This window comes from Tauraco erythrolophus, chromosome 21, assembly GCF_009769465.1.
Source record: "Tauraco erythrolophus isolate bTauEry1 chromosome 21, bTauEry1.pri, whole genome shotgun sequence".
Classification (NCBI taxonomy): domain Eukaryota; kingdom Metazoa; phylum Chordata; class Aves; order Musophagiformes; family Musophagidae; genus Tauraco; species Tauraco erythrolophus.
This window is the reverse complement of record NC_141485.1, coordinates 6,766,440-6,790,745: the sequence shown is the minus strand read 5'-3', so window position 1 is coordinate 6,790,745 and position 24,306 is coordinate 6,766,440. Positions and strand designations below refer to the sequence as shown.

The 24,306-nt window shown below is 59.9% G+C and overlaps 1 protein-coding gene across 1 annotated transcript; it reads right to left on the bottom strand.

The window, feature by feature from the left end:
- Positions 1-275: 275 nt before the first annotated feature.
- TMEM132E (transmembrane protein 132E) lies at positions 276-24,306 on the bottom strand. Its single transcript, XM_086624632.1, has 9 exons — positions 24,234-24,306; positions 11,772-12,669; positions 10,759-10,899; positions 7,716-7,908; positions 7,332-7,475; positions 2,984-3,189; positions 2,105-2,384; positions 1,831-2,022; positions 276-1,304 (listed from the first exon to the last, which is right to left on the bottom strand). Exons 1-9 carry the CDS (start codon positions 24,304-24,306, stop codon positions 276-278), a joined length of 3,156 nt encoding a protein of 1,051 aa, XP_086480758.1.

Genomic DNA, 24,306 nt, shown 5'->3' with positions numbered 1-24,306 from the left:
GCGGGGGGGGCCACATGTGTGCCAATGCCGCCCCTGGGGAAAACCAGACGGTAAAGGGCGAGAAAAGAAAAAGGCCCCCGGAGGTGCCTTCCGAGAGGGTGAGGAGGACGTGAGATGTGCAGAAGAGGGAACGTGCAAGAGAGCACCAAATTTGGGTCTCCAGCCCCGCGGGAGCAGCCGGCGTGGTGTGGCGTGGCACGGCATGGCGTGGCGTGGCATGGCGTGGCACGGTGTGGCAGCCCCCTCCCTCCCACCCCATCCCCTCTGCCCCTGCGTTAAGCGATCTCTTTGATTCTGCGGATGTAGTTGTGAAGCTCTTCGGGGTCTTGCAGCCCCATGTCCTGACAGACCCACTCCAAGTCCTCCTCATCGGCGATGGGGATGGAGTTGTAGGCCAGCTCATCGGAGGGCAGCGTGGCGAAGGTGGTGAACTTCACCCGCTTCCGTTTGGAGGTGGGTGAGTTGAGCGGGTCCTCACTCTGGTCCCGTGTGGACCCCCCTGAGGAACCGTCCCCACGGCCATGGACCTGGCTCTGCACGCTGGTCTGCGAGCTCCCACTGCTGTGGTGGTCCCCATGGCAGCAGGTCTGGACATTTTCCAAGGGGTTCCCGGGGCTCTCGGGCTGGGGGGAGAGGTCATTGTGAGCCCTCAAGGGCTGCCCGTTGCCCAAGAAGACCCAGTGGTGGGAATGGTCCATGTTGGTCTGGCCTTCGGGTGGGATGCGTTTGTGCCGGTATTTCAGCACAAAGACAATGCAGTTGATGAGGAAGACCAAGATGGCCAGACAGAAGACACCCAGGAGGGCGTACATGCCTATCTCCAGGTCCGTCAGCCCCCTGGTCACCTGGACAAAGCCGGTGGGAATGGTGGGGAAGTCCTCGGTGGGGTGAGACGCGCTGGACATCCTACTGTCCTCGCTTGGCTCCGCTTTCCTTTCCACCTCTGCCCGCAGAGTGGTGCTCGCCCCCGTCTCCACCAGCCCCGGCTTGCTGGGCGCATGATCATAGTCATAGGTTGGGTCCTCCTCGGACCCAAAGTGGACCCGCACGCTGGCCAAGGCTGTGAAGAGCACGCTCTTGCGCTTGGTCTTCTGGCAGCTCTCACAGATGACCAGCTCGGCCCGCAGCAGCTGCCCCGCGCCCTCGCTCTCTGCCACCACCAAGGGGAATGCCCGGTCCTGGGTCACTGAGACCACCTTCTCGTCCAGGCTGCTCACCACCAGGTTGTAGTCCTTGGGGTCATAGAGGGAGAGGGGGGCGGTGGTGCCATCGCTGTAGGAAATCCACAGGCTCAGGAGCGCTTCCTGTGGGACCAACACAGGCACCAGTTGCCCAGCACGATGCCAGTCCCACCTGTACCCATCCCTCCATCTATCCCTCCTCCTTTGCATCCTTCTCTCCAGACAGTTCACCCTTCATCCCTCCATTATCCATCTTGTTTCTTCCAGCCATCACCCAGTTTTCCTCTTTTGCCTGTTCTTCCCTCATTTCTCCCCATGCTTGCCCAGACTCACCCTCAATCCCAGTCCCAGCGGTGCCAGATGTGGCTACCAGAGTTGGGCTGGGAACTGCACAGGATTCCTTCCAGACCCCTTTGTCCCCATGGTTGTGTCCTGTCCCCAGGCCAGGCAGGGTTGGTTCATAGGTCTGCAGGAAGGTTTCTGGGGTGCTCTGGGAGTCACCCAGGCTTCTGGAGGACAGCAGGTGCTGTGGGGGCCTGGGATGACTGTGAGCAAGATTTGGGAGGGCGTGTTTGCAGATGGAGCCCTCAGCCCACCCCAAGTTTCCCCCCAGACCCCCCCAAGCCCGAGTGTCCCCCTCCAGCCTCACCTGCTTGAAGAAGCTGAGGGTCTGCTGTACGGACGTCCGGGCAATGATGGTGTGGCTATTGCCAGGGCTGGGGTGGAGGGACAGCGAGAGGCTGGAGACCACCTGGGCCTTCAGGTCTATGATGCTGACCTTCTCCTCTGCCACCGTCACCGGCGTCTCACCCAGCACCGCCTCCACAAGCGGGGACACAACCTGCAGGGGACGAGGGTGCCCATCACCACCCACCACCCCCAGCCAAGCCAGCAGAGGCAGGCGAAGGCAGCTGGGGGGGTACCTTGAAGAGCGTGGTGCCCGGCTCCCTCCCAGCCAGTGTGAAGCTGTCCACCATGTGGGCCACCCGCGGGTCGTCCACACGCATGAAGTCGCTGACCAGGTCGGTGACTTCCACCAGCCAGTCGGGCCCCAGCATCGTGACCACCTGCCCCGTGCCCTCCGCTGCCGTGGTGTGGAACTGGGTGAAGACCTGCAGCGTGGCGTGCTGGTACTGCAGGGCACAGCCCCGGCTCTGCTTCCGCTCCTCTTCGTCCTCCTCGTGCTCGCTGTCCCGCACCGACCTGCGGGACGGGGCAGTGGGTGGGCAGCGATGCCAAGCTCCCCCCTACTGTGGCTCTTCAGCCCCCTGAGGAAGGGAGAGGGGTGGCCGGGCAGGGAGAAACGAAGGGTCTCCCCAAGCAGGGGTGAAAAACAGTGGCTTCTGGCCAAAAAGATGCCTGTTGCCCAGGAGGTCTCTGAGGGATGTGGCAAGGGGGTCACCAGCATCTCTGCCCCTTAACCAGCCAAGAGGACACAATATCTCAGGTTGGGATGGACACCTGGAGATCTCTAGACCTCAAAGCAGGGCTGACTTTGGAGGTTGGCTGCTCCTGGCCTCATTCAGGGAAGTTTTGACCATTGCCAAGGATGGATGTTCCCCATCAGCTCCAGCATTTGATCAACCTCATTATGAAACTTTCCTCCTTCTGTACAAACCTGCAACCTGTGTCCATGATCCCTCAACCTTTTCACTGAGGATGCCTCAGATGACTCTGACTCCACCATCTTTAAACCCCCCTCATTAAGTAGCTGAACGAGGCAATTAGACCACTACCACCACCTCTACCTTGCCCTCTCCAAGCTGGACAGACCCCAGGCGCGGTGGTTCCGCAGCACCCACCTCCTGTCCGGCAGGATGGGCACTCTCCAGCCCTTCACTTGGCTCAGCCGAGCGTCCGAGAGCTCAATGTGCAGCGGCAGTTTGGGCACCCACACCGTCATCTCCAGCGGGGCAGAGAGGTGCTCATAGGTGAAGGTGACCCGGGCACTCATGGAGCCCCGAGACTCCTTCCCGCTGACGAAGACGTAGTCGCAGCTGCTGGAGACCTGGGGGGGAAGGGAGGGTGAGGGGGGTTACAACGCTCCCACAGACACACCACAGATCTCAGCAGGAGGCTGCCCGGAGGATGGAAAGTGCCGGAGGAGCAGAATTTCACCCGGCACACACTCAGTTAAAGGTGGCCCCAGGAGCAGGGATGCTCGCTCCACCCGGAGGTCCCTGCTCGGAGGTGTGGACCCCCACGTGCCGTGGCCATAACACATATTCCCCCTGACCCAACTCCTCTGCCAGCCCCTGCAGGCACCTTCACTTAATGCTTCAGCTTCTTTGGTCCCAGCACCAAATTGTACCCCGTTACTGTGCCTGAGGTAGAGGGACCCATGGGTGCTTCACCGAGGTTGCAAATTGCTCATCCCGGACATTTGCCCCAAAATCTCTGCCACCCACACCCAGAGGACACAGGCAGCGAGCACAGACCTCGTGTGCGGGGACCTGCTGGTGCCTTGTCCCCGTCCCTCCTGCTAACCCCAGGAAGAGCTTCCATGAGCCCGTCTGAATCCTCACGTTCATCTTCTCTCTCACTTTCTAATTCCCATTTATGCAAATGCCATTAGTTAAATTTGCTATAAAACAAATACGTCCTGCGGGGGCCACTTATTACCGACCGATCGGAGCCAATTAAGGAGCTGAGAGGATGCCACTGCAGCATCGGCCATCTGAGCCCACAGCACTTTCTCCTTCCCAGCAAGGGTGGGAGGGGACAGCCAGGCTGGGGAGGCTCCAGCTTCCCACCTGCAGTGGTCCATGGCCCAATCCTGACCCTCTTCCCCCCCCAACTACACCATCAGGAATTGCATCCAAGTTGTTTGCTGCTGGGGAAAAACCCAAACCCGTTTGCTCAGCCAGCAGCGCGGTCGCTCTCAGATGCACCAAGCTCAACAACACGGAAGGGCTTGTTTCCAACAAGCTGCTCTCCCACGTGGATTCTCTGATGGCTGATAAGGGGTTGAGTCCATGCTGCGCAGTAGCTGACGGCAGAGGTGATGGTACCACTGTCTCCCTCCCCACCTTATCTTTGGGTACCTGTGGTCATTCAGCTGCAGGAATTTTGCATTTCTGAGCCCACCAGCAGGGCCTGACTTCTACAAGACCTCCATGTTTCAGCTGCAGGAGCCCACCACGAGGTGCCCGTGGCCCCTGGGGCCAGTGGAGGAGGCAGAGCCCAGGACCTGGGCTCCTCAGGAAGCCTCCGCTCTCCGGGCACGGGAAGGCAGGGCAGTGCAGGAGGGTTTGTTCCTTGTGTTCCTATAGAGATACCAGCTCAGCACATCTGAAAAGACAATCTCATCTCTGGTGGGGCAGTGTCTGAGTAACGATGAGTTCCTGGGCGAATCCTCCAGCAACAGAGGGCTCTGGATATTGTGCCATTTATCACGATAAACATGACGGGCTGCTGCTTGCATTACCTTTGCTAATAAATCCCCCCCCAGCATCATCTTCTGGGGACCACTCGCTTTGCAGTTGAGGGGGTTGAAACTACAACGCCGAAAAAATCCCAGCACATCAGGCCTGTCCTAATGACGGAGCGACTGCAGATTAGCTTTTAAATGAAGCGCATGCTTGCTCAGAGAAACTTCCCGGATTTGCAGCAAGGCATCGGGAAGCGAGAGGCTGAGGTCTGCCCGGGCTCCGAGCCAAGGCAACGCTGGCTCTGCTCCTGTGGCCAGGAGCTCCCCCCTTGGCACAGCCTCAAGCGTGGGATCAAGGGGACGCATCTTCTCCAAGGTCCTCGGGAGGGAGAAGAGCCATCGCGGCTGGTGGCACCCCACGCTGGCCAGCCACGGGTCCCCGTGGTGGCTGTGGGTGACCATGGTCCCCGAGGCTGCAGCCCAACCGAGCTGACCTGCTCTTGGTGGGTCCTCAAGCAAATGTGGATGGTGGGCTCCTAAGAAAGGTGTCCCGTGTCACCGCAGAAGAGGATGAGGGTGACAACCCCCACCCGTGCTCTCTCCCCATCCTCCACAGGTGGCCCTGGCACCTTCACAGCTGTTATCTCCACCAGGTCCAGGACATGTTCCCTCCACGTTACAGACAAGAGCGACCACTGCGGAGCTGCAGGCAGCGTGAGGAGAAGCAGCTCCCCAGCCCTCCTCCACATTCAACCATTTACAGTAACAGATAGCGCATCCCACCACGTGAGCTTTGATTTATGTCACAGGTTTACAGCCCTGACACTGTAATCATACTCCCCGATCTCAGCAGGTAACCGAGAGCTCCCTCGGAAACAAAGCTCCGGCACAAACACCAAATAACTCAGCGGGAAATTGCACGGGGCTGCGGGCGGCGAGCGGGAGGCGAGCCGGGGCCGGAGGGCTGCTCCATGCATTATTCATCCCGCCTCGTGTGCATGTGTCTGCTCCCCCCGGGTCTGGGGACAGCGTGTAAATAGATTTATGAGTAGAAAAGCAGCACATTAAACAGTTTAAGTGTCTTGGAGTCCATCCTGAAGTGTATTATTGCTCCAGTGTTTTATCACGCTGCAGAGGACCGGGCTCCATAAATTAGACGCGGTGCTGTAAATCGCACAGATCCGAGTTTTAGTCAAGAACTTGGGTAAACAGTTTGTGACAGCGGCTGTCACCCGCCCACGCACCGCGGAGCACTGGGGAGAGCAAGTCCCAGCGGGGCCGTGGCTCTGCCCGTCACCCCGGCTCAGCTGGGAGAGCAGCTGGTGGCTGCTGGCAAAGAAGGGGAGAAGGGGCTATGTCCCCAGCTGGGGCGACATCAAATCATGGAATGGTTTGGGTTGGGAGGGACCTTCAAGATCATGCAGTTCCAACCGCCCTGCCACGGGCAGGGACACCTTCCACTACACCAGGTTGCTCAAAGCCCCATCCAACCTGGCCTTGAACACTTCCAGGGATGGGGCAGCCACAGCTTCTCTGGGCAACCTGTTCCAGTGCCTCACCACCCTCAGAGGGAAGAATTTCTTCCTTGTATCTAATCGAAATCTCCCCTCTTTCAGTTTAAAGCCATTGCCCCTTGTCCTTTCACTACACGCCCTTGTCCAAAGTCCCTCTCCAGCTTTCCTGTAGCCCCTTTAGGTACTGGAAGGTTGCTAGAAGGTGTCTCTGGAGCCTTCTCTTCTCCAGGCTGAACAGTCCCAATTCTCTCAGCCTGTCTCCATAGCAGAGGTGCTCCAGCCCTCGCATCATCTTCGTGGCCCTCCTCTGGACTCGCTCCAGCAGCTCCATGTCCTTCTTGTGTTGGGGACTCCAGAGCTGAATGCAGTATTCCAGGTGGGGTCTCAGGAGAGCAGAGTAGAGGGGCAGAATCCCCTCCCTTGTGCCGAGAACCCCAGCATGGCTTCCTGCCTCTTCCTGACACAGTGGGGACACCGGAGAGGGTGGGCTGGCTGGATGCCGGCAGGGAGAGGGGCCGGAGGTGTTTGGGAGAAGGTAGCAATGTCTAGGGCGGAGTGGATGGATGGATGGATGGATGGATGGATGAAAACGTTGATAGAATAATACAGCAGGTGGACAGATAGAGTGATAGAAAAAGGCATATAGATGAACGGTTCTGGTGATGGAAAAATCATGGCTGGATTTGAGGACAGACCTACTGGGGTGGACGCGTGGGATATTGCTGCTGCTGCAAGAGCTTTTCACATCCGCCTAATCAGCACCTCTCCCATGCAGCCCGTCCTGCTCCTCTCCCTCAGTCCCCCTCTTCCCTTCATCATCCCCAACTGCTGGCTCGTTTCCCTGCGCCTCACTGGGGCCAGCCTGAGCCCAGCCCAGCCCAGCCCCAATCCAAATGGGAGATAAATGTCACCCGGAGGCACAAGTGAAGCCGCTGATGGAAACATGCAGCTTACACCACCAGGTGACAATATTTCACCTTATCAGCACTAAGTGCCGCGATAACCCGTAGTTACTGCTGCTGCCTGGTGCAGCCGGCGCAGCGCCGGAATGGCCCGCAGCCTCTCCGGGGACAGTGACAAAGTGTCTTGTCCTTCTCCCGACACATCCCAGGGAGAGGCACACGTGAACTGAAGGCACCAAGGGGATGATGCTGGGGACAGGGTGGGCTTGTGCAGCAAATCAACTCAGCTACCAGCCCCAGCTCACTCAGCTCCAGCCCGCACCTCTGGCTCCTGGAAGAAGCTCAGCTCCTTGCTAGGACCCACCTTGATGATGTCTTCGTTGTTGGACTTGCACTCCACCATAGCTGAGACATCCACGATGATGCCGCTCAGCTCAATGGCTATGACCTTCACAGGAATGGCCACCGTCCGCCCGGTCAGGATGGCCGTGTTGATGATTTCTGTGTCCTGGGGATGGGGTGTAAAGGGACTATCACATTAGAGAGCAGCCGGGGCTTGATCCCGGCTTGCCCCTCTCCTGTTCCAGCCCTGGGGCAGAGAAGGACCCATACGTGAGGGGGCGGGATGTATAGGTGCTACAGGGAGGGGATATGGGATGGACGGGCCAGTGGGAGATCCCTCAGTGGGACCCAACCCATCCCCAACATCCAACCAGATAAGCTATGCAGGGGGCAGGAACCCACTCACCATGGCCAGGGGCACGATGGCCCGGATGTCCCTCTGGATGACCGTCAGCTCCGTCACCACCTTCTCCAGGTCAGGCGGGGGGTTGCGGCCCCGATAGTCGATGTGCCACATGATGCGGCGCGTCACCGACTGGCTGGTGAAGTTCTCCATCTCGAAATCCAGCTGCATGATCTCAGAGGAGGAGTCCCCGTCCCTGGGCAGGGGGACAGGAGGGGGACACAGTGAGGGGGGTGCCCTGGGTCCCACAGACACCCCGCGACCAGCACTGGGCAGGTCCCTCCAGTGCTGCAGAGCATCCCCAGTGAGTTCCTTCAAAGGGTCCCTCCATCTCCTGAAGGGACCATGCCGCGGGTGCCACCACGACGCTTGCTCCCAGACACAGCAGTCCTGACCCTCTGCTCCACCGGGATCTGCTCTAATAGGAACCTGCAGATTCCCACAGGAATCTTCCCAGTGGGAGAGAGAAATGCATTTCACTGCCTCTCCCCAGCGGCAGAAAAACCTCAGCACACAAGCAGGTGCTCTCCCTAGGCCATGGGTGACACGTCATCGCAGGGAGAGAACGTGGCCATGGCCTCAGGAGATGGCAGGTGGCTGCAGGCACTGCCCTAATCTCCCCGGCTCCATCTTCCCGGCAGCACAGCTGGATTTACCGTCCCAGGCTGCTCCCGCCTGCATGTTCCTCTCCCGCAGGTCAAACCCCAAGGTTTGACACAGGCAGGAGGGCAGCACGTTTGGGGACAGCAAACGAGCCCCTGTGCAAGAGCCCAGCCCAAGCTTTGACGTTACAGCCCCTTCCAAGGAGATCACATGGGGAAACTGAGGCACAGGAGAAAGTGGTTCAATTATAACACCAGTTGGGACAGCACAGCATGTGGGGACGCAGGACACAGTCAGGTTTCTCCCTGATATATATCTAAGGAGTGAAAGGCAGTGGAGAAAGCAGAGCATAAGAAGCCAGGGCTGCTCCAGGCCCCTTCCAATGCAGAATTATTAAGTACAGGCTCCATGCCAGAGGTGGTTTGGTGCTGGGACTCCTCGCCATGGGGTGTCCCTGGGTGTCCCAGGAGCCCTGCCAGGGCCAGCCACCATCTCCTGCCCTCCCTGAGCATCGTCTGCTCTCGGCCACAGCAGAGACAGGAGCTGGGCTGCCCAGCCCGGGGCAATAACTGAGGATGCAGCTGCTGGGGTGCAAAACATCCAAAAGTGGCCGTTATCACCCCAAAGCTCAGGGCCCTCACCCCCTCCCTGCACAGCGGCACTGCCTGAAGCCCCCAGAGCCCCGGCGAATCAAACTCCTCCGGCTGCACAGCCCGGAGGGCAACACGGCTTTGAGTCATTCATACTTTTCCATTCCGTTAATATTTGATGGAGTTGTTTGTCTAAAAGGTGATTGTAATCACTTTAAATTCACCCTCCGTCTCTAACCTTTCCAGGCTGATTTGCAGCAGCGGCGGCAGACAGAGAGAGGGGGAAGGGGGAGAGGAGAGGATCCTGCTGCCAGCAGGGCTGGCGGGCACGGGCTGGGGTGCTGGGGTGGGTGTGCAGAGGACAGGGGGGCTCGCGGCCCTGGGGACACCCCAGTGTCGGCCACGGGCTCAGGCGCTGCCGTTGCATTTTGGATCCGGAAGTGACGGTGTGGGGGAAAGGAAAATCCACCCTCTGAGTGAGCCCTTTTTGGGGGGGGCCTGCTTTTGGGGTCACATTTGAAGCAGCCAGAGCTGAGGATCTCCATTTCTGCAAGAGCTCATCCGCAGCTTCGCTCAGTTTTGGAGTGGGGCAGCAGGGATACGGGGACATTTCCAACTCAGGGCAGGAAAAGCTTGAGCACATCAACCCACTTTAACTCGGCTCCTGGAGACACTTCTCTCCTTTATCCCAAAGACACGGTGATGGGAATGTCACAGCCCAGGAGCAACTGCTTTCCAGCACTTGAGAGTCTTTTCTGTCGGTGGTTTTGACTCCGTGGCCATCTCCTGCCCCTGCTCGCCGTGCCCTGCACACATGGACGCAGAGAGCGAAGCCGCCCCTCGCCCCTGCAGCCTCTGTGTGCTCCCAGCCCAGTCCCACGTCTCCTCTGCTCCAGGCTGAGCAGCCTCTGGGTCTTCAACTTGGCTTTGGGAGTCCTCGACCCTTCAGATCATTCTCATTTCTATCCCCTGGACTCTCCTCAACCAGCCCGAGCCTTTCCCCAAGTGCCAGGAACAGGCATCGTCGCCGTGTCGAGCGGGGCAGGACTGGCTCTGCCCGGCACAGGTGCCACCTTGGTTCGTGCTCCCCCTCTGACACATCCGTCACCTCGGGGACCAGCCAGGACCATGCCTGGGAACTGCTCCTCTTCCTTCCCGGAGGAGACGCCAAGATATTCAGCAAAGAGCTGCTGCCTCTCATGGTATTAAAACTTCTTAAAAAATTAAAATACTTCCATCGCAAACTGGGGGATGCTCCGTGGCTTCACAGAATTCACTGCATGTGCCCACCAGCACCCAGCACGGCCGGGCCATCCCAGTTTGGAGCCAGGGATGCAGCTAAATGGTACTGATGACTTACGAGCACATCGCTTGAGCTCCAGCTTGGTCGCCTGTGTTGACTGGAGGAGATCCCACCCGAATGCACCACCTCGCACAGCCCTTGGGCAGCTGCCTGCCCGACCACAAACCTGCCCCTAAATGGGTGCCCATAAACCCACCTCGGGCCACGACCCCCACCTTCACCTGCCCTTTAGCCAGCCATGCAGTGCTGGCAGTGGTTAAAAACCACACACAAAATTAAGTCCCTTCCCATGTCGGTGGGGGATCTTCCTCAAACTCAAATTGAGAGTTTGACCCCAAAATTCCCCCTTCAGTGCTTCCCAGTCTCACAGTCCGGGCTGTGCACTGCCGTGCCTCAGTTTCCCCTGCCAGCACTCAGCAACACTGCACCCAACCAGACAGCTGGGGTGGGAGCAAAGGAAGAACCGCTCCGAGCCAAACACCAGAAATTTCCCCACTCTCCTCGATGCTGGGAGATGGGGCAGAGAGGGGTGGGGGTCCCTTACCCTTACCTGGGCCCGGCACCGTCTGCCCTGGCCACATCGACGGTAGCAGTGGAGTGCTTGCCGCCCGTCAGCAGCTCCGAGCTCACCAGCCACTGCCCGCTCCTGGACTTGGTGCTGAGCAGGTTGACGCCTTTCTTGGCCTTCACCCTGTGGAGAGTGATGGTCAGGGCTGGACCCTCGGCCCCGGGCACGCCTGGTGCCCCCCCGGGCACCCTGCTGAGGGCACAGAGGGATGTTTATGCCCCCAGTCCCTCCTGGTTGTCAGAAACACCATCCAGGCTGGCAGCAAGAGTCATGGGGCTGAGGGCATCCCAGTCTCTATTTTCATAGGGTTTTGGCCCCCCCATCACCCCTAAGCAGGAGTTTGGTCCCCCAGCCCCAGTGCTGCCCCCCAGGACAGTAATACCCCGGTGGGGCTGGGCATCCCCAGGGGGAAGGACAGGAGACAAAGAGACATGGCTGGGGCTCATACTCCCTTCCTTAGGGACACGCAGCAAGGGGGGTTCCCCATGCACCTCCCCGTGCCGAGGTGCTCAGCACCTCCTGCCCGCTGCTCCCTTCTGCTCCCACCCTGGCTCTGGGGCAGGATGGGGGGATGCAGGGAGCCTCGCTCACTCCGCAGCAGCCCCACGGCCATGTTGCACCTTGTCCCAAAAGTGGCCACAAACAAAACCACGTCTGCTGGCGGGACCCGAATCCCAGCACGACCAGGAGGGCGAAGGTGGCGGCCCAGAGCAGCGACGCAGAGATGGAAACCCTGGATGAACAACCTTTCCTTTCCCTTCCCTCCAAGAAGCTCCCACTGCAAAGCCCCAAAATGTTGCAAAACTGCGTGCTGGCTGCTCCTCTGGCCTCCCTCCCCTCCCCAAAGCCCTGCCAGACCCGCTCCAGCCGCCGGCACATCCCATAAACACAACACACCCTCCTCATCCTCTCCTCCCTTCCAGCCCACGGCTGCCTTCACACGGCCCAGCCGGAACAACCACCCCCTCGAACAGTGGCTGCTCCCGGGACCTCACCTGAGTGTGAAGTGCTCCACCGTGGAGTTGGACATCAGGTAAAGGAGGATGCTCAGCACCTCGCCCGGCTTGAGGGGCTTGTCGGGCAGGCGGATGAAGATGTTGCCGTCCAGCCGATGCTCCTGCATGGGCTGCCCAGCCGAGGGCTGCAGGAGGCTGACGCTGCCGATGCGCAGCAGCGGGTGCTGCGTGGGACCCTCGGTCCTGGCCCCCCCGGCCCCGCGGCGGGGGACCGTGTCCCCAAGGCACTGGCCGGCCCCGTCCGGGGCGTGCAGGGTGTAGTACAGCTCGGCTTGCTGGCTCTCACCAGGCACCTCCAGGCTCTCGGGGCTTTTCCGCCTGCCCAGCGGCACGGCCGGGGGTCCAAACCAGGCGTGGGGCAGCTCTGCCTGCACCAGGCACGTGGCCAGGCTGCCCCGCAGGCGACACGAGCTCTTGATCTCACGGGCGTCGCGGAAAGCGTGGAGCCGCACGCAGGGCAGCCGGTCGGTGACATCGAAGTCATCCCAATCCCGGCCGGCTACGTAGAAGAGCACTTGGACCACAGGCTGGTCGGCCACCAGCCGGGGTTGGATGATGAAGGCGCGCACCTTCCAGTTGACGGTGAGGCGGTCAGGGACCTCCAGGGTGCTGGAGGGCTGCAGCTGCTCCTTGGGCAGCACCAGCCCCGTGCTGAAGGGGCCCAGAGTGACGTTGAGGACGGGCAGCTCCTTGGTCTGGAAGACGACGAAGGGTTCGGCACGTTGCAGCGGGGCGCTGCCGTTGCCGGCCGGGCTGGCTCCCACCTCCTTGAGGAAGAAGGCCAAGCGGGTGTTGGACAGGCGGTAGCTCACAGGCAGTGTGATGGCTCCGGGGGGCTCAGCGGGCTCAGGGCTGGGGGCCGGTCCCTTGGCGTGAGCTGCAAAGGGGATGGAAAACGTGGGTTAGTGCAGGGCATCATCCCAGAGCACCTCCCAAACCCCAGAGCAGGGAGGGCAGACCCAGGCAGGAGCAGTCCAGCCCCATGGCAAGAAGGAGCTGGTGCTTCAGCCTCCAGACCCCCCCAAAGAGCAGTGAGAGTCTGGCTGAGTTTCTCTCCTGCAAAAAACAATGCAAAAGGTGTCCCTGGGGACGTTGATCATTGTTGGGCTTCCCAGCAGATGGCTCCAGCCTCACCAAACCCACCCTCGGAATGGGATGGGGTGTCCGGCAAGGGGGATGCTCAGCGGCTGCCCAAGGCTGGGCCAGGGTGTGTTGAAGCCGCGTCCAACCTCAGTGTTGCCCTTGGGGAGCCCAAAGTGCTGGTCACCCACCCTGGCACCCACGCCAAGGCACCGGCCAAAACAGCACGACCCACTCATAGGAATTGGGCATAACGAGCTACATCCCTCTTCCAAATGTATAGAGAAAAGACACTGAGTTTCTCCAGAGGCTCGTTACCAAAAATTAGGCAGGTCCAAGCTAATCTTTGGTAGGTGGGTCCTGCCAAGTATCTCAAACCAAGGCTGTCCTCCCACCTCACACGGTGCAGATGGCTAAATGCGCTCCTTGGCCCCAGACTCGCTCCATCCCCGCAGGCTGCCTGTAAGAGAGGTGGCACAGCCAGTCTGTCACCGCTCACCCACCCACAGTGCCACCCACTGTCCCTCTGTGCCAAAGCTGGTCCAGCCTCAATTTTTCCAGCCCCACTTTTCCACGACCCAGTGGAAAAGCGACAAAGATGCTGTTGGTGCCACCTTGTGCAAACCACAGCAGTGCCTGGGTCTGATGGCCCTTAGGAAATCCCTTTTGTCCTTCGTTTTGACCATTTTGCCTTAAAAAAAAAATAAACATAGAGGCAGAGCGGGCAGCCCCTGCGCAGGCAGCGTGCAGTGCCTCCAGCCACACGCTCCCGGGGGCTGGAGCTGCCCAAGTCCCTCGGACAGAGCCGGCTACCCCGCTGCCGTGGCCGGCAAGCAGAGAGAAACCCTGTGGGAACCTTCCTGCTCCAGCAGACGCTGCGAAACACGGTCGGTGCGGAGCCGGGCTGACGGCACGGTAGCTGCGGGAGCCTGGAAGACATCTCAAGGTCTTTGCAGCCGCCAGCGGCTGCCAGCAATTCCCAGGAGCCCTGGGTCCCCCTCGTTCCCCCCCAGCTCTCCGCCAGCCCCCTGCACCCCCCCATTCCCGGCACTGATTGCAACCGCTCCCAAGCGGCTCCCAAGCAGCAGCCAAAATTACCCACGTCAAGCGGCAGCAAAAGGTGTGGATGTGATGGTTGGGCTCTTGGGAATGGCTTGGCCCCCTCCCCAGCAGAGGCTTCACAGCACGCCAGGACCCAGGGCTTTTTCCAGCTGGGAACACGGCCCTGGGCAGGCCCTCCTGGGGCTGACGGGGATGCAGGACCTCCCCAGCCCATCCAGGAAACTCCCTGCTGCGGGGCACAGGGGAGTTAAGCAGCTTAGAGGGCTCATAAAAGGATTAGCACTGGATACGGGGACCGGCAGCATCCCCAGCTACGCTGCCCAGGATGAAACTCATCCGAGAGGCAGGCGGAAAACTCCTCCAGGACTGGGCAGATGCCGGGGACACACTGCCGGCATCACCGGTGAGGCCACAGCACCAGCACCGCCATAGGCGCAGCTCCGGCACCTGCCAAACTCACCCTGCTCACTGCTGGGTGCTGAGCCCGTCCCGCTCACCCACTCTGCTTTCCCACCTCATGGAGAGATGGGAACCGTGGGAGAGGTGCTGGGGCCCAGAAAGCACCCATGGGTGCAGCCTCGCTCGGAAATAGACGCTGGCAAGGGGGCTTTGTGCTACCCCAGCTCGCAGAGGTCACTTTCCACTATGAAGCATGAAGGTTTGGTCCCAGTTGATGCAGCCACGGCTGCTCCTGCCATCCCCAGCAGTTAAAAAGGGGATTTTTTCCCAAGGTTTATTGTTATTTGCAGAAAAGCGGAGCTGCCAAAGGACCCACCAGCTGGAGCAACATGAGCCTGAGCACTTGGGCCAGGGAGCAGCAGGGCTGAAGGAGGCATGGGCAGGCAGGGAAAGCATCAGTTTTTATCCCGTTATATATATCTCTGGGGTTTCAGGAAGGATCAGGTCATTTCACAAGGAAAACCCACCCAAAAAGCACCCGACTCAATGCCCAGCACACCCCGAGCAAAACCCACCCTTGGGATGGTGCGAAACACCTAGTGTCACCGCCTGTCCCCTGGGTGGGGGGGGACAGGACAGCCCCCATGCTGCTCATGCACTTGGAGGGCAAAAGCAGCTCATTTTTTATCTGCAATTTTGTGGCCGAGACCCCCCGCAACCGGCTCCTTCCTCCTCGCCATGGGGATGCTCTGGTGGCAAAGGAGGGTTGTAGGCCATGGGGGGCCAGGAAAGCCCCTCTCCTCTCTGCACCGGGCAGAGAAGACGAGCCCTGGGGACCCTGCTCCACCTGGACAAGCCCCCACGGCAATCGACACCCTGGCGTGGCCAAGCCCTGCTGCAGGAGGGACAGTCGGGGTGGCCCCGGCATCACAGTCACGCACGGACCTGCATCCCGGCCACGCCGAAGCGGGAACGAGCCGGGACAGAGATTAATGCTACGGTCACGATTAGTTCAGCACAGGTGGATCGCTGGAACCCGGAGAAGATATTTCCTTCCACAGACAAAATGCATTTAGATGATGCCATAATCTGTTGCTGGGAGGGGAACGGGACCGGCGCCTCCATTCCTTAGCCATAAACTAATCCTGCTGGGAAAGGGTCTAACCCAGTCGGATCCAGCCTGTGGTGGGTACCAGGATGGTGGATCTCAGCCCAGCCCGAGCCTCTGTGCCGTGGAGGGACGGAGCATGGGGAGGGAAGGAGAAGGGAGGAAGGAGATGCATGGCTGTATGGATGCACGGCTGCTGGGTAGGAAGCGAAGAAGAAAGGGTGGTAAGGATAGAGGAACCAGCAGAGAGAATGGAGGATGCATGGATGGATGGATGGAAGGAGACAGGCAGATCAGAAATGGCTGGACATCAGGAGAATGGCTCTAGGAAAAGTGAGAAGAGATGATGGATGGACGGTGGGATGGCTCAGGAGATGGAAGGAAGGACAGACAGAAGGAAGGACAGATGGATGGGTGAAGGACGGATGGATGGGTGAAGGACGGATGGATGGGTGAAGGATAGAAGCAGGGAAGCACAGCACAATGACTCAGGAGATGCAAGAAAGATGGATGGAAGGAGAAAGGATGGACAGACAAGTAAAACAGCTCAGGAGACTCCATTCCCCACACCACCACCCCCAGCCCCTGCGCTGGCTTCTAGCAGACCCCGGGAGGAAAGGTGGCTCTCATGCCCCCACCTCCGGCTGGGTTTGGGGGGACAGAAGAGTTAAGCCCCAGCCGCTGGCTCTGCTCTGCGGCCGCTGCGTTTAACGGGATTTGCAGCGCCTGACCTGCATTCCCGGGTTTATTAGGCTGGCGCAGAGGGGACCATATGGTCCTTCCACCCTGGCAGCTCAGCACTGCAAGCAAAGAAAGCAGATCCCAGTGCCTGGCTGGGCTCCGACCGGCCCAGGGGCCACCCGGATACCCCCGGGCTGAGGGGCCACCCAGTCCCACGGCGGGATGGGATGGGACGGAACTCCCGCATGTCCCCTCCTTCCCACCCCACAGGGAGCCGGGGTGACCCACGGCAGGGAGAGGGAGGGGAAAGAGTGGGAGATGGAAACACACAACTGCTGGCGACCCCGGCGCTGAGCCCCCACATCTGCCCAGCCAGATGTGCCCCGCCTGGCCAGATGGGCTGAGCCGCTCCCCTCCCCACCAGGGCACACGGGGACAGGCACCCGCCAGCCCTGCCTGAAAATCCAGACAACCCCCCCCAGGCCAAGGGGTCTCACTGCTGCAAAAAGCAGCACCCATAGGCCCTGCCCGCCCCCTGCCCCAGGGTTTCAGTCACCACCAACCCTCTCCTGCTCCATCCCCCCCTCCTTGGACTGATGGACACGTGGGAAAAGCGGCTGACGGACAGACTGGACGGAGCTACGGCTGGCGGGGGCTGCTGGCTTGTTCGCCTTCCCTTCTTGCCCCAGATTCCCAGCGTGGGGGGAGCACGGCTCACCTCCCCCATCCTGCCCCTGCTGCAGCCTCGCCAGCCCCATCCCTGCTTCCACCCACTGTCCTGAGGCCGAAGAGCCTCCTCCTCTTCCCCTTCTCCAGCACCGAGCTCCGGCTTAGCCCCAGCCCCAGCTGTCTGCCATAGGGATCGCTTTAGCCACGCGCCAGGGGGGATCTTTATCCTGGCTTATCCCGTGGGATGCAGCAAGGGGCTCGCAGCACGTATATCCCCACTTAGCAGGGGGAGAACGTACAGGAAAGCACTGGAGAAGAGGGAGGGGAGGTCTGAGGTCATGGCAGGAGGGTTAAAATCTCTCGTGATGTTAACGGGCGGCACTGGGGGGTTTGGTGCATCCACAGACCAAATGGCAGCTCCGGGGGAGATGCCGAAATCGCGGCGATGTGAGACCCCAACCCCAGCTGCCCAGGCTCCTGCCAGGCCACCGCCACGCGCTGTGCCCATAGCCCACCCAGCCCATCCCAGGTCCCGCCTCGGAGGAAGCCGGGAAAGTTGCCCGTAAAGCAATGACTTGAGCTGATACGATGGCAAAACCCTCCCTAAATACACAGGAAGGGCTGCGGGGAGGGATGGCAACAGGGGGACAGGGAGCTGTGTCACTGTCCCTAGCATAGGGCTTCACGCTGGCGTCAAGCCCAGCTCTGAACTCCGTTGGAGGTGTTTTGGTGGTCACCAGTCATTGGGAGTCAGTCACCGGCCTGGCTGCAGGAGGAAAAGACCCACAGGATTTCATCACTGGTCCAAGGCACCACCAGCAATGCCAAGACCACTAGTGCTCCCGATCTCCACGGATCCAGTTCGATGTCAAGGTGACAATTCTACCCCCGAATCAGGGAAATGAGAGCAGAACACACCACTGCCTCAGTTTCCCCATTTGTGTCAGCAGCCGGATGAGACAATGGGGTGACAGGTCCACCAAAAACACCAAGAGCCAGGGGATCACAGCAAAACCCCGCAGCCCCCGAAGCGGAAACCCAGCCCAGCTCTTCCCCACCAGGACACCAGCACGGATGTCCCAGCTGCCGTTTCATTTCAAGACAGCATAAAGCCACCCCGCTCCCCTGAGCATCCCGCAAGATCCCCAGCCAAGGCTTCTGAGCCCCAAAATCTGGTGGTCCAGGGTTTGCCCCCACAGCCATCAGGGCCAAGCGCAAAGGCAAAACACGGGCGGCAACGGGAAAGTCCCACAACTAGAGCTGTCACATCTGGATGTCCCAACAGCTGGATGCTCCAGCTAGAGCCAGCCTCCGCTCCCGGAGAAGGGCCAGGTTCGCACCCCATCTCCCCACCTGTCCTGGGAATGGGCATCGCACCCATCCTACCATGTTGCAGTCACCCAAGTGGGCTCGGCATCTCCAAACTCCCTAAAAAAACAACAAAAAGGGGACACGGAGGCCTCCTCGCCTTCACCCCCACCCAAACCTCGGTCGGCCTCAACACGAGCCCCGCTCCACTCCGCGCTTCCACACAGCCAGGGAAAAAAAACACCCAGTAATAAAAGATAAGCTGAAATTAGAAAACACAAGTGGGCCCCTCGTGGAAACCTCTGAAACGTTCCCCAGCAGCCGGAGCCTTGAAAATTGTTTTCGGTGACATAAAAGACAACAAGCTCTCCCTTCCCTCCGACGCGCCCAGAGCCTCCGTCTCCAGGCCCAGCTAATTGGAACTCAATTAAGTGAATAATTGTTACAAATGTAAAATTACCTTCCCTCAGCGCGCGGCGGTGAGACGCCCTGGCTGCAGCTGCAGGGAAGGGCAGGACGTGGGGACACGGGGACATCCCTGTCGCCCAACTCCGGGTGACCACGGCTGGGAATCCCCATGGGACCAAGGACCGTGATGCTCAGCCCAGGAGGTTAAACTGGTCCAGGCTTCCCAAAATCAGCCTGGGGTAGGAATCAAGTGGGTGCTAGCCACAAAAAGTGAATCCAACCTTCCTGTGAGCAGCAGCGCTGGTGCTGTGTGGATTCTCTAGTGTCTAATACAGGGTTGTGCTTACACCTGGTGAGGACTGCTGTATTCTCTTTTCTTTTAGGTCCTTGAGACTTCTCCCCCTCCAAAAGGTCCAACCAGCTTCATCAGCAGAAGCCATAAAATAAGAAATGCTAGTGGGACTCAGCCGGTATTTCGAGGCCGGCAGCATTAAGCAAAAGGGAACCATCCCAGCGTCACACCAGGCTGTGATGATGAGCTCTGCATTTCCCCCAGGAAATTATTAAAAGGGGGGGTGGGGGGAAGCAAGGAACCTAAAGGAATAAATAAATATGGCCTAAATGGGACGTGCCGTGCAGCGGCGCAGCCTGCCATAAATTCCCGGAGCAGGCGAGGCTTTTACACGGCAGCTACTTTAGAGCAATTTCCACAAATCACTGCAAGGGACAGGCCAGGGGACAGGAGGAGAGGGCCTTTACAGAGGAGGAAGAAAAATGAAGAAATGAATTAAAAGGAGGGGGGGGGGGAGAAAAGGATGAGGAAGTGCCAGACCATGAATGTCCATGGGGATGCCTGGGGGCTGCAAAAGGCAGCGAGGGGGGAGCAGCCCTGGGATAAAGCCACAGCTCCTGAGCACCCGGCACGTGCTGTGGTGGGTCCTGGGCTGGGACCCCCCCCCCATGCCGGGAGCAGCCCCCCCCAGCAGCAGGTGGGCGCAGAGGGTTTCCCCAGATAAACCCCCCCCCCAGGGAGCCAGAAGTAGGAGTACAGGGGAGAGCCCTGAAGGGTGGCCTGGGGAAGCAGGGACAGGGACAGCAGCTCCCGAAGAAGAAGCCCCCGGCATCACAGCGTTGGGGCGGGGACGATGCAGTGACACCCCTCCCAAAGCCGCGCGTCCTGCTCCGATCTCCCCTGTCCCTTCCCATCATGGCCAAGAGCAGGAACGTCCCCCCAGCACCCTCCAACACACCAAATACACCCCCCGCGCTGCGCCACCCCCCCACTGCCACCACCAGCCCCGCCTGTGCCGAGTGACACGTTTCAGACTGATTAGACGCCGATTAATTTTCCCCCGCGGTGACGTGTGTCAGGCTGCGTTCGGAGCCGGATTCAATTCCAGAGGCACCCAAGGAGCTGCAGACAAACCCAGCTGACCTCGGTGGCCCCAGGGACAGGGCTGGGGACTTCAGCAGCTCAGGACTTTGCCACTCAGCAAAGCAGCCACAGCATCAAACACGCAGGGCTCGAGTATATCCCCTTCCTTTTTTAGTTTAGCTGGTACCCAGAGAAGAGCACATCCAGCAGCCGCACCGAGCTGGCAGCAGCGGGTATCGCATTTTCAATCTTATTTATCTTCATGAGGGAAAAACACAGCTTTTCCTTAAAAAAAAAAAAAATTATTAAAAATGAATTAATTCTCAGCTTTTGCCAATCCTGGGGAAAAGCCCGTTTAATTGTGGCAAAACCCACCCCGTTGGCTCTTGCAGGGGCAGGGAGGCGACAGTGCCTGCGAGCGGGGGCAAAGCCACCCCAGCAGCACCCGCTCAGGCTGTTAGCAGAGCTGTCGACAATCCGAGGACGTCAAATATGTCCAAGCGATGGGAAAACGCTCGGCGGCGGCTCCATCAGAAGATAGCGAACTGCCTTGATTGCGGAACCCTCCCGGGAGCCGAGGGCAGCGAGCGAGGGGCTCTGCGCCCAGCCGGCGGCCAGGGACGTGAGCCTGGCAGGGAACGGCAACAGGTTGGGCAACAGCTTAGGAAAAAAAGAGAAGGAACTGGTGTCCAGGAGAGCAACATCCCGAGGAGCAGCCTCTGCATCCCAAACTCGGGATGTTTCAGGGAGAGGTGACAGCCCATAAATCCTCCAGCCGAGCTGGTGCCTCCCCCAGGGTGGGGACCACTGGGCCACCATCAAATGTAGCCGGAGGACTCCATGTCTCCCAGTTTTCAGAGAAACAGCAAGCTCCCATCTCCTGGAGCACCAGGACCTGCCTTGCTTCGCACCATTGAACCATTTCTCTTTCTGGCATCGCACGCAGACAAACTCCCCAGGAGGGACCCTCTCCCCGAAACCATCACCGGGGTCCCCAGCCCCATCATCGCACCCCCCACCCCAGGAGCAGCCACCTCCCTCCCTCCCCGGGGGGCTGCTCATTAGCAGAGCCATGTATTTAATAAGAAAAGAGTCTGATTAGATTAGTGAGAGTGACCTTTTCCAGATGGATGGGATGCTCGTACGGCGGCAGCGACAGGCGCCACGCGGGAGGGGAACACGCCGGCAGCTTGCCGATTCCTCCACACGCCCAGCGCCGGCTATTTTGGCCAGGCAATCACAGGAGGCGAAAAATAAATCAGGTTATGCCATATAAGCAGACCCTGGGGTCTTTCAAAAGGCTTTCAGCTCTGGGATGCCCTTGCATGACCCCCTTTTCGGCAGCACCAAAGGTAAAACTTCTGCCAGGTTTAAGCCGGCTCAGGGTCGGATCCTGCCCTTTCACCTGCCTGCCAGGATGAGGAAAGATCCCATCGCCCCATCTCTGCTCCAGGCTGGAGCTAAGGATGCTCAGCCGCTCAGACCCCCTCAGCATGGCCGGGGTGGGGGCCGTTAAATGAGCAAATGCCAGGCGTACGGTTCCCGGTTCGGCAGCGAGTTATTGCACATCTCCATCTGCTGGTATGAAAACTGCCGAGTCGGGAGATGCTCTGAGCCGAAACAGGGGTGCAGGGTGGTCTGTATCCCCCGCTGCCCCAGGGTTGGGGTGTGCTGGCTGCAGCCCTCCACCAAAAATGCAACCACGGGCCACAGTGTTGTCCTTCAGCCCCACGCCCCGGACTTGCCCGTGGTGGGGAATAACCGGTGGGTGAGGCTCGGAGAGCAGTACGGCCCCATCCCCACTGGCAGCGGGTGGAGGAGCTGGGGCTGTAGGATCCACCCCAAGCCTGCCTCGTGTACCGGGAGGGATGCTGAATAACCCCGGCACCCCTGGACCACCACCTGTGGGTAAGCACTGCCGCCGGGAGAGGGGAAACTGAGGCACGCTGCAGGGACAAGGCTCAGCAGGCAGCACAGAGGAGACACAGGACTCCAAGCTCGACCCCATGGACAGCAGATGGTATTTCACAAACTGGAGTGTAAGTCCCCCCGTGCTGCATCCCGACAGGTCCCTGGCATCTTCACAGCATGACTGTGCCGAGCACACGCCACCAGCACCCCCCACTGCAGGGTCCATCCATTCCGCTTGCGAGCCCTGGGGCCACCCCGGGACGATCCCACTCCGGAGGTGCCAAAAAAACCCTTTCTGGAAGCAGGTGATCCAAGGCAAGTGGCCAAGCGGCTCCCAGTGCTGGGAGGGGAGCACAGCAGGGGCAAGGCTGGTTCTGGGAACTGCTCTTAAATAAAAAAAAACAAGGAAAAAGGGAATAAAAAACCCCAGGCAGGAGAGCAGGGCGCTGCTTTGCTGTCAGCTGACCCCCACCGCCAGCCCAAGCGATTTGTAAGAAAGGCTGGGAGAATTAGGAGCTCTCAGCCTCTTTTTCCAGCTCCCTCCAAGACCTTTATTTATCCAGGAAAGGCCAAAGCGGCGGCGAGGACAGCTACGCATCCTGAAACAAACCTAAAAACTCTTGGCATTCTCCCGTGGCAGCATGCGAGCCCTGGCCCCGCATCCAGCACAGGCCACCCTCGCCCACTTCCCCCAGCATCACCACCATGGGGACCCCCCCACTCAGCACATGTCTCAGCCCAGGGGCCACATCCTGCCCTGGGATAAACCCAAGGTCTGGTCCACTGCTGGTGTCCCAGAAGCAATGGGACGGGGGCTTGGAAATGTCCAGGATGGATGGGGAGCAGGGGGCCACATCCAGTCCCTGCACTGGAGGCGATTCCCAATGGATGGCTTCCACAGGGATATTTCCCGTCACCTGCCAGCAAATCCAACAGCTGCCTTCGGCTGAATCTCATCCAGGCAAATTGAGGAACGGAAGGAGATCGCGCTTCCCTGCCTGCTGCCAGACCCCTGCCTGCAAACCCCCTGACCTGGAGGTCCCAAAGCGGAGAGCTCTGCCCGGGCAGCACCCCAGGAAACACTCAGTCTCAGGATACAGTGGGGCAGCATCTGCCACCCCAAAGGATGCCACGTAAAGCTGCGGTGCTCTCCAGCCTGGAGCATCTCCCGCTCCTGTGTTGGGGTCAGAGTTTTTTAAGAGGGGAAAGCCCCTGCCAGTTCCCCATGTGCCTCCTCCTCCTCATTTCACCACTTTGGCTCAGCAGCTCCCTGAGGTCCTCAAAGAGCCTCGGGGGGGGGGGGGGGGTGCAGATGCCCCAAAAAGCCCTGCCTGAGCCCCAAAAGTGGCTGCTGGTGCAAAATGGAGCTGAGCATGGTCCAAAGACCCTTATGGCTCCTGGGGGTCTTGTCTGAAGGGGCAGCGCAGCCCCTGGGATATGCTGAGCCCATGACTGGAGCTGGGCTGGCATGAGGGGTCCAGACGGCTCCCCCCCAAACTGGAAGCAGCCCCCCGCTTTCTGCTCGGCCAAGCCAGCTGCCAGGGAAAGCTGCTCTGGCTGGGGCATCCGTGGGGTTTGGTTTTACACTGAAACCACCTGAAAGGAAACCATCCAAGGAAACCAGCCCTGTATCCCCTGGGATATGTGACCCCACTTCAGCCTTGCTCACCAAAAAAAGCCCCCAGCAGCACGTTCCAGCGTCCCCAGGGCTGAGGCCGGGATGGCACCGCAGCTGGGCCATGGCACTGATTTGGATGCAACTCAGGGCAAGTGGGCACAGACAGCAGGTTCCTCCCGGCCCAGGCAGCAGGCAGGAGCAGCACCACCAGCCCCAAACCCATGGCGGGGGGGTAGGTTTGTCAGAAAGAAAGAGAGGGATGGCAGTGGCTGCACCCCCATCCCCGCATCCCAAAATGATGCCACCTCGCCAGCGCTCACCCTGGAACTCAGTGCAGGCTGGGAGAGTGCCTGGGTGCGGGTCTGGGGGATAAGCGAGTGGATAATAGCGGATAAAGCCCCTGATCCTCCTGCTAAAGCAGCTCTGCATCAAGGAGACAAGGAGCAAGGGGGGGTGGGGGAGGACGGAAGCCCCCTCGACCCACCTCCCCCCGTCACCCCGCTCTCTGCCCGGGGAAACAGCCCGCTGCAAGCACTCGCAAGCACAAGCTGTCATTTTATTAAGCCAGGAATAAACTCTAATCTTTACCCGTCTCGCTGGGGGGGCACAGAGGACCAAGGAAGGTGGCGACTGCGGGAGGATTTGGGGGGGGAGAGGGCTGTCCCAGCCGGGCACAGTGGGGCAAGGGCTGCCCCTGGGGGAGGGGGGCAGATGGGGCTGGAAGGGGGAGAAGATAGGTGCAAACCCCCCCCCATGATGCAGACACACACGTAACATATTTCCCCCCCCCCGCCTTCCCCGCCCGGTGCCGGCAGCACTTACCGGGGAGCAGAAGGGAGCAGAGGCAGCAGAGCAGGGCGGCCGGCCCGGGATGCATCTTCTCCGGAGAGGCCAT

What these genes read in the sequence shown, in the direction of transcription:
- TMEM132E (XM_086624632.1), bottom strand. Translation starts at nt 24,306, where the DNA reads ATGGCCTCTCCGGAGAAGATGCATCCCGGGCCGGCCGCCCTGCTCTGC. An exon ending in GCAGACGGTGCCGGGCCCAG is followed by an intron (nt 7,909 to 10,758) that starts GTAAGGGTAAGG and finishes CCCCCTGCCCAG; the next exon opens with GGACGGGGACTCCTCCTCTG. An exon ending in CCATCGTGCCCCTGGCCATG is followed by an intron (nt 7,476 to 7,715) that starts GTGAGTGGGTTC and finishes CCCCATCCCCAG; the next exon opens with GACACAGAAATCATCAACAC.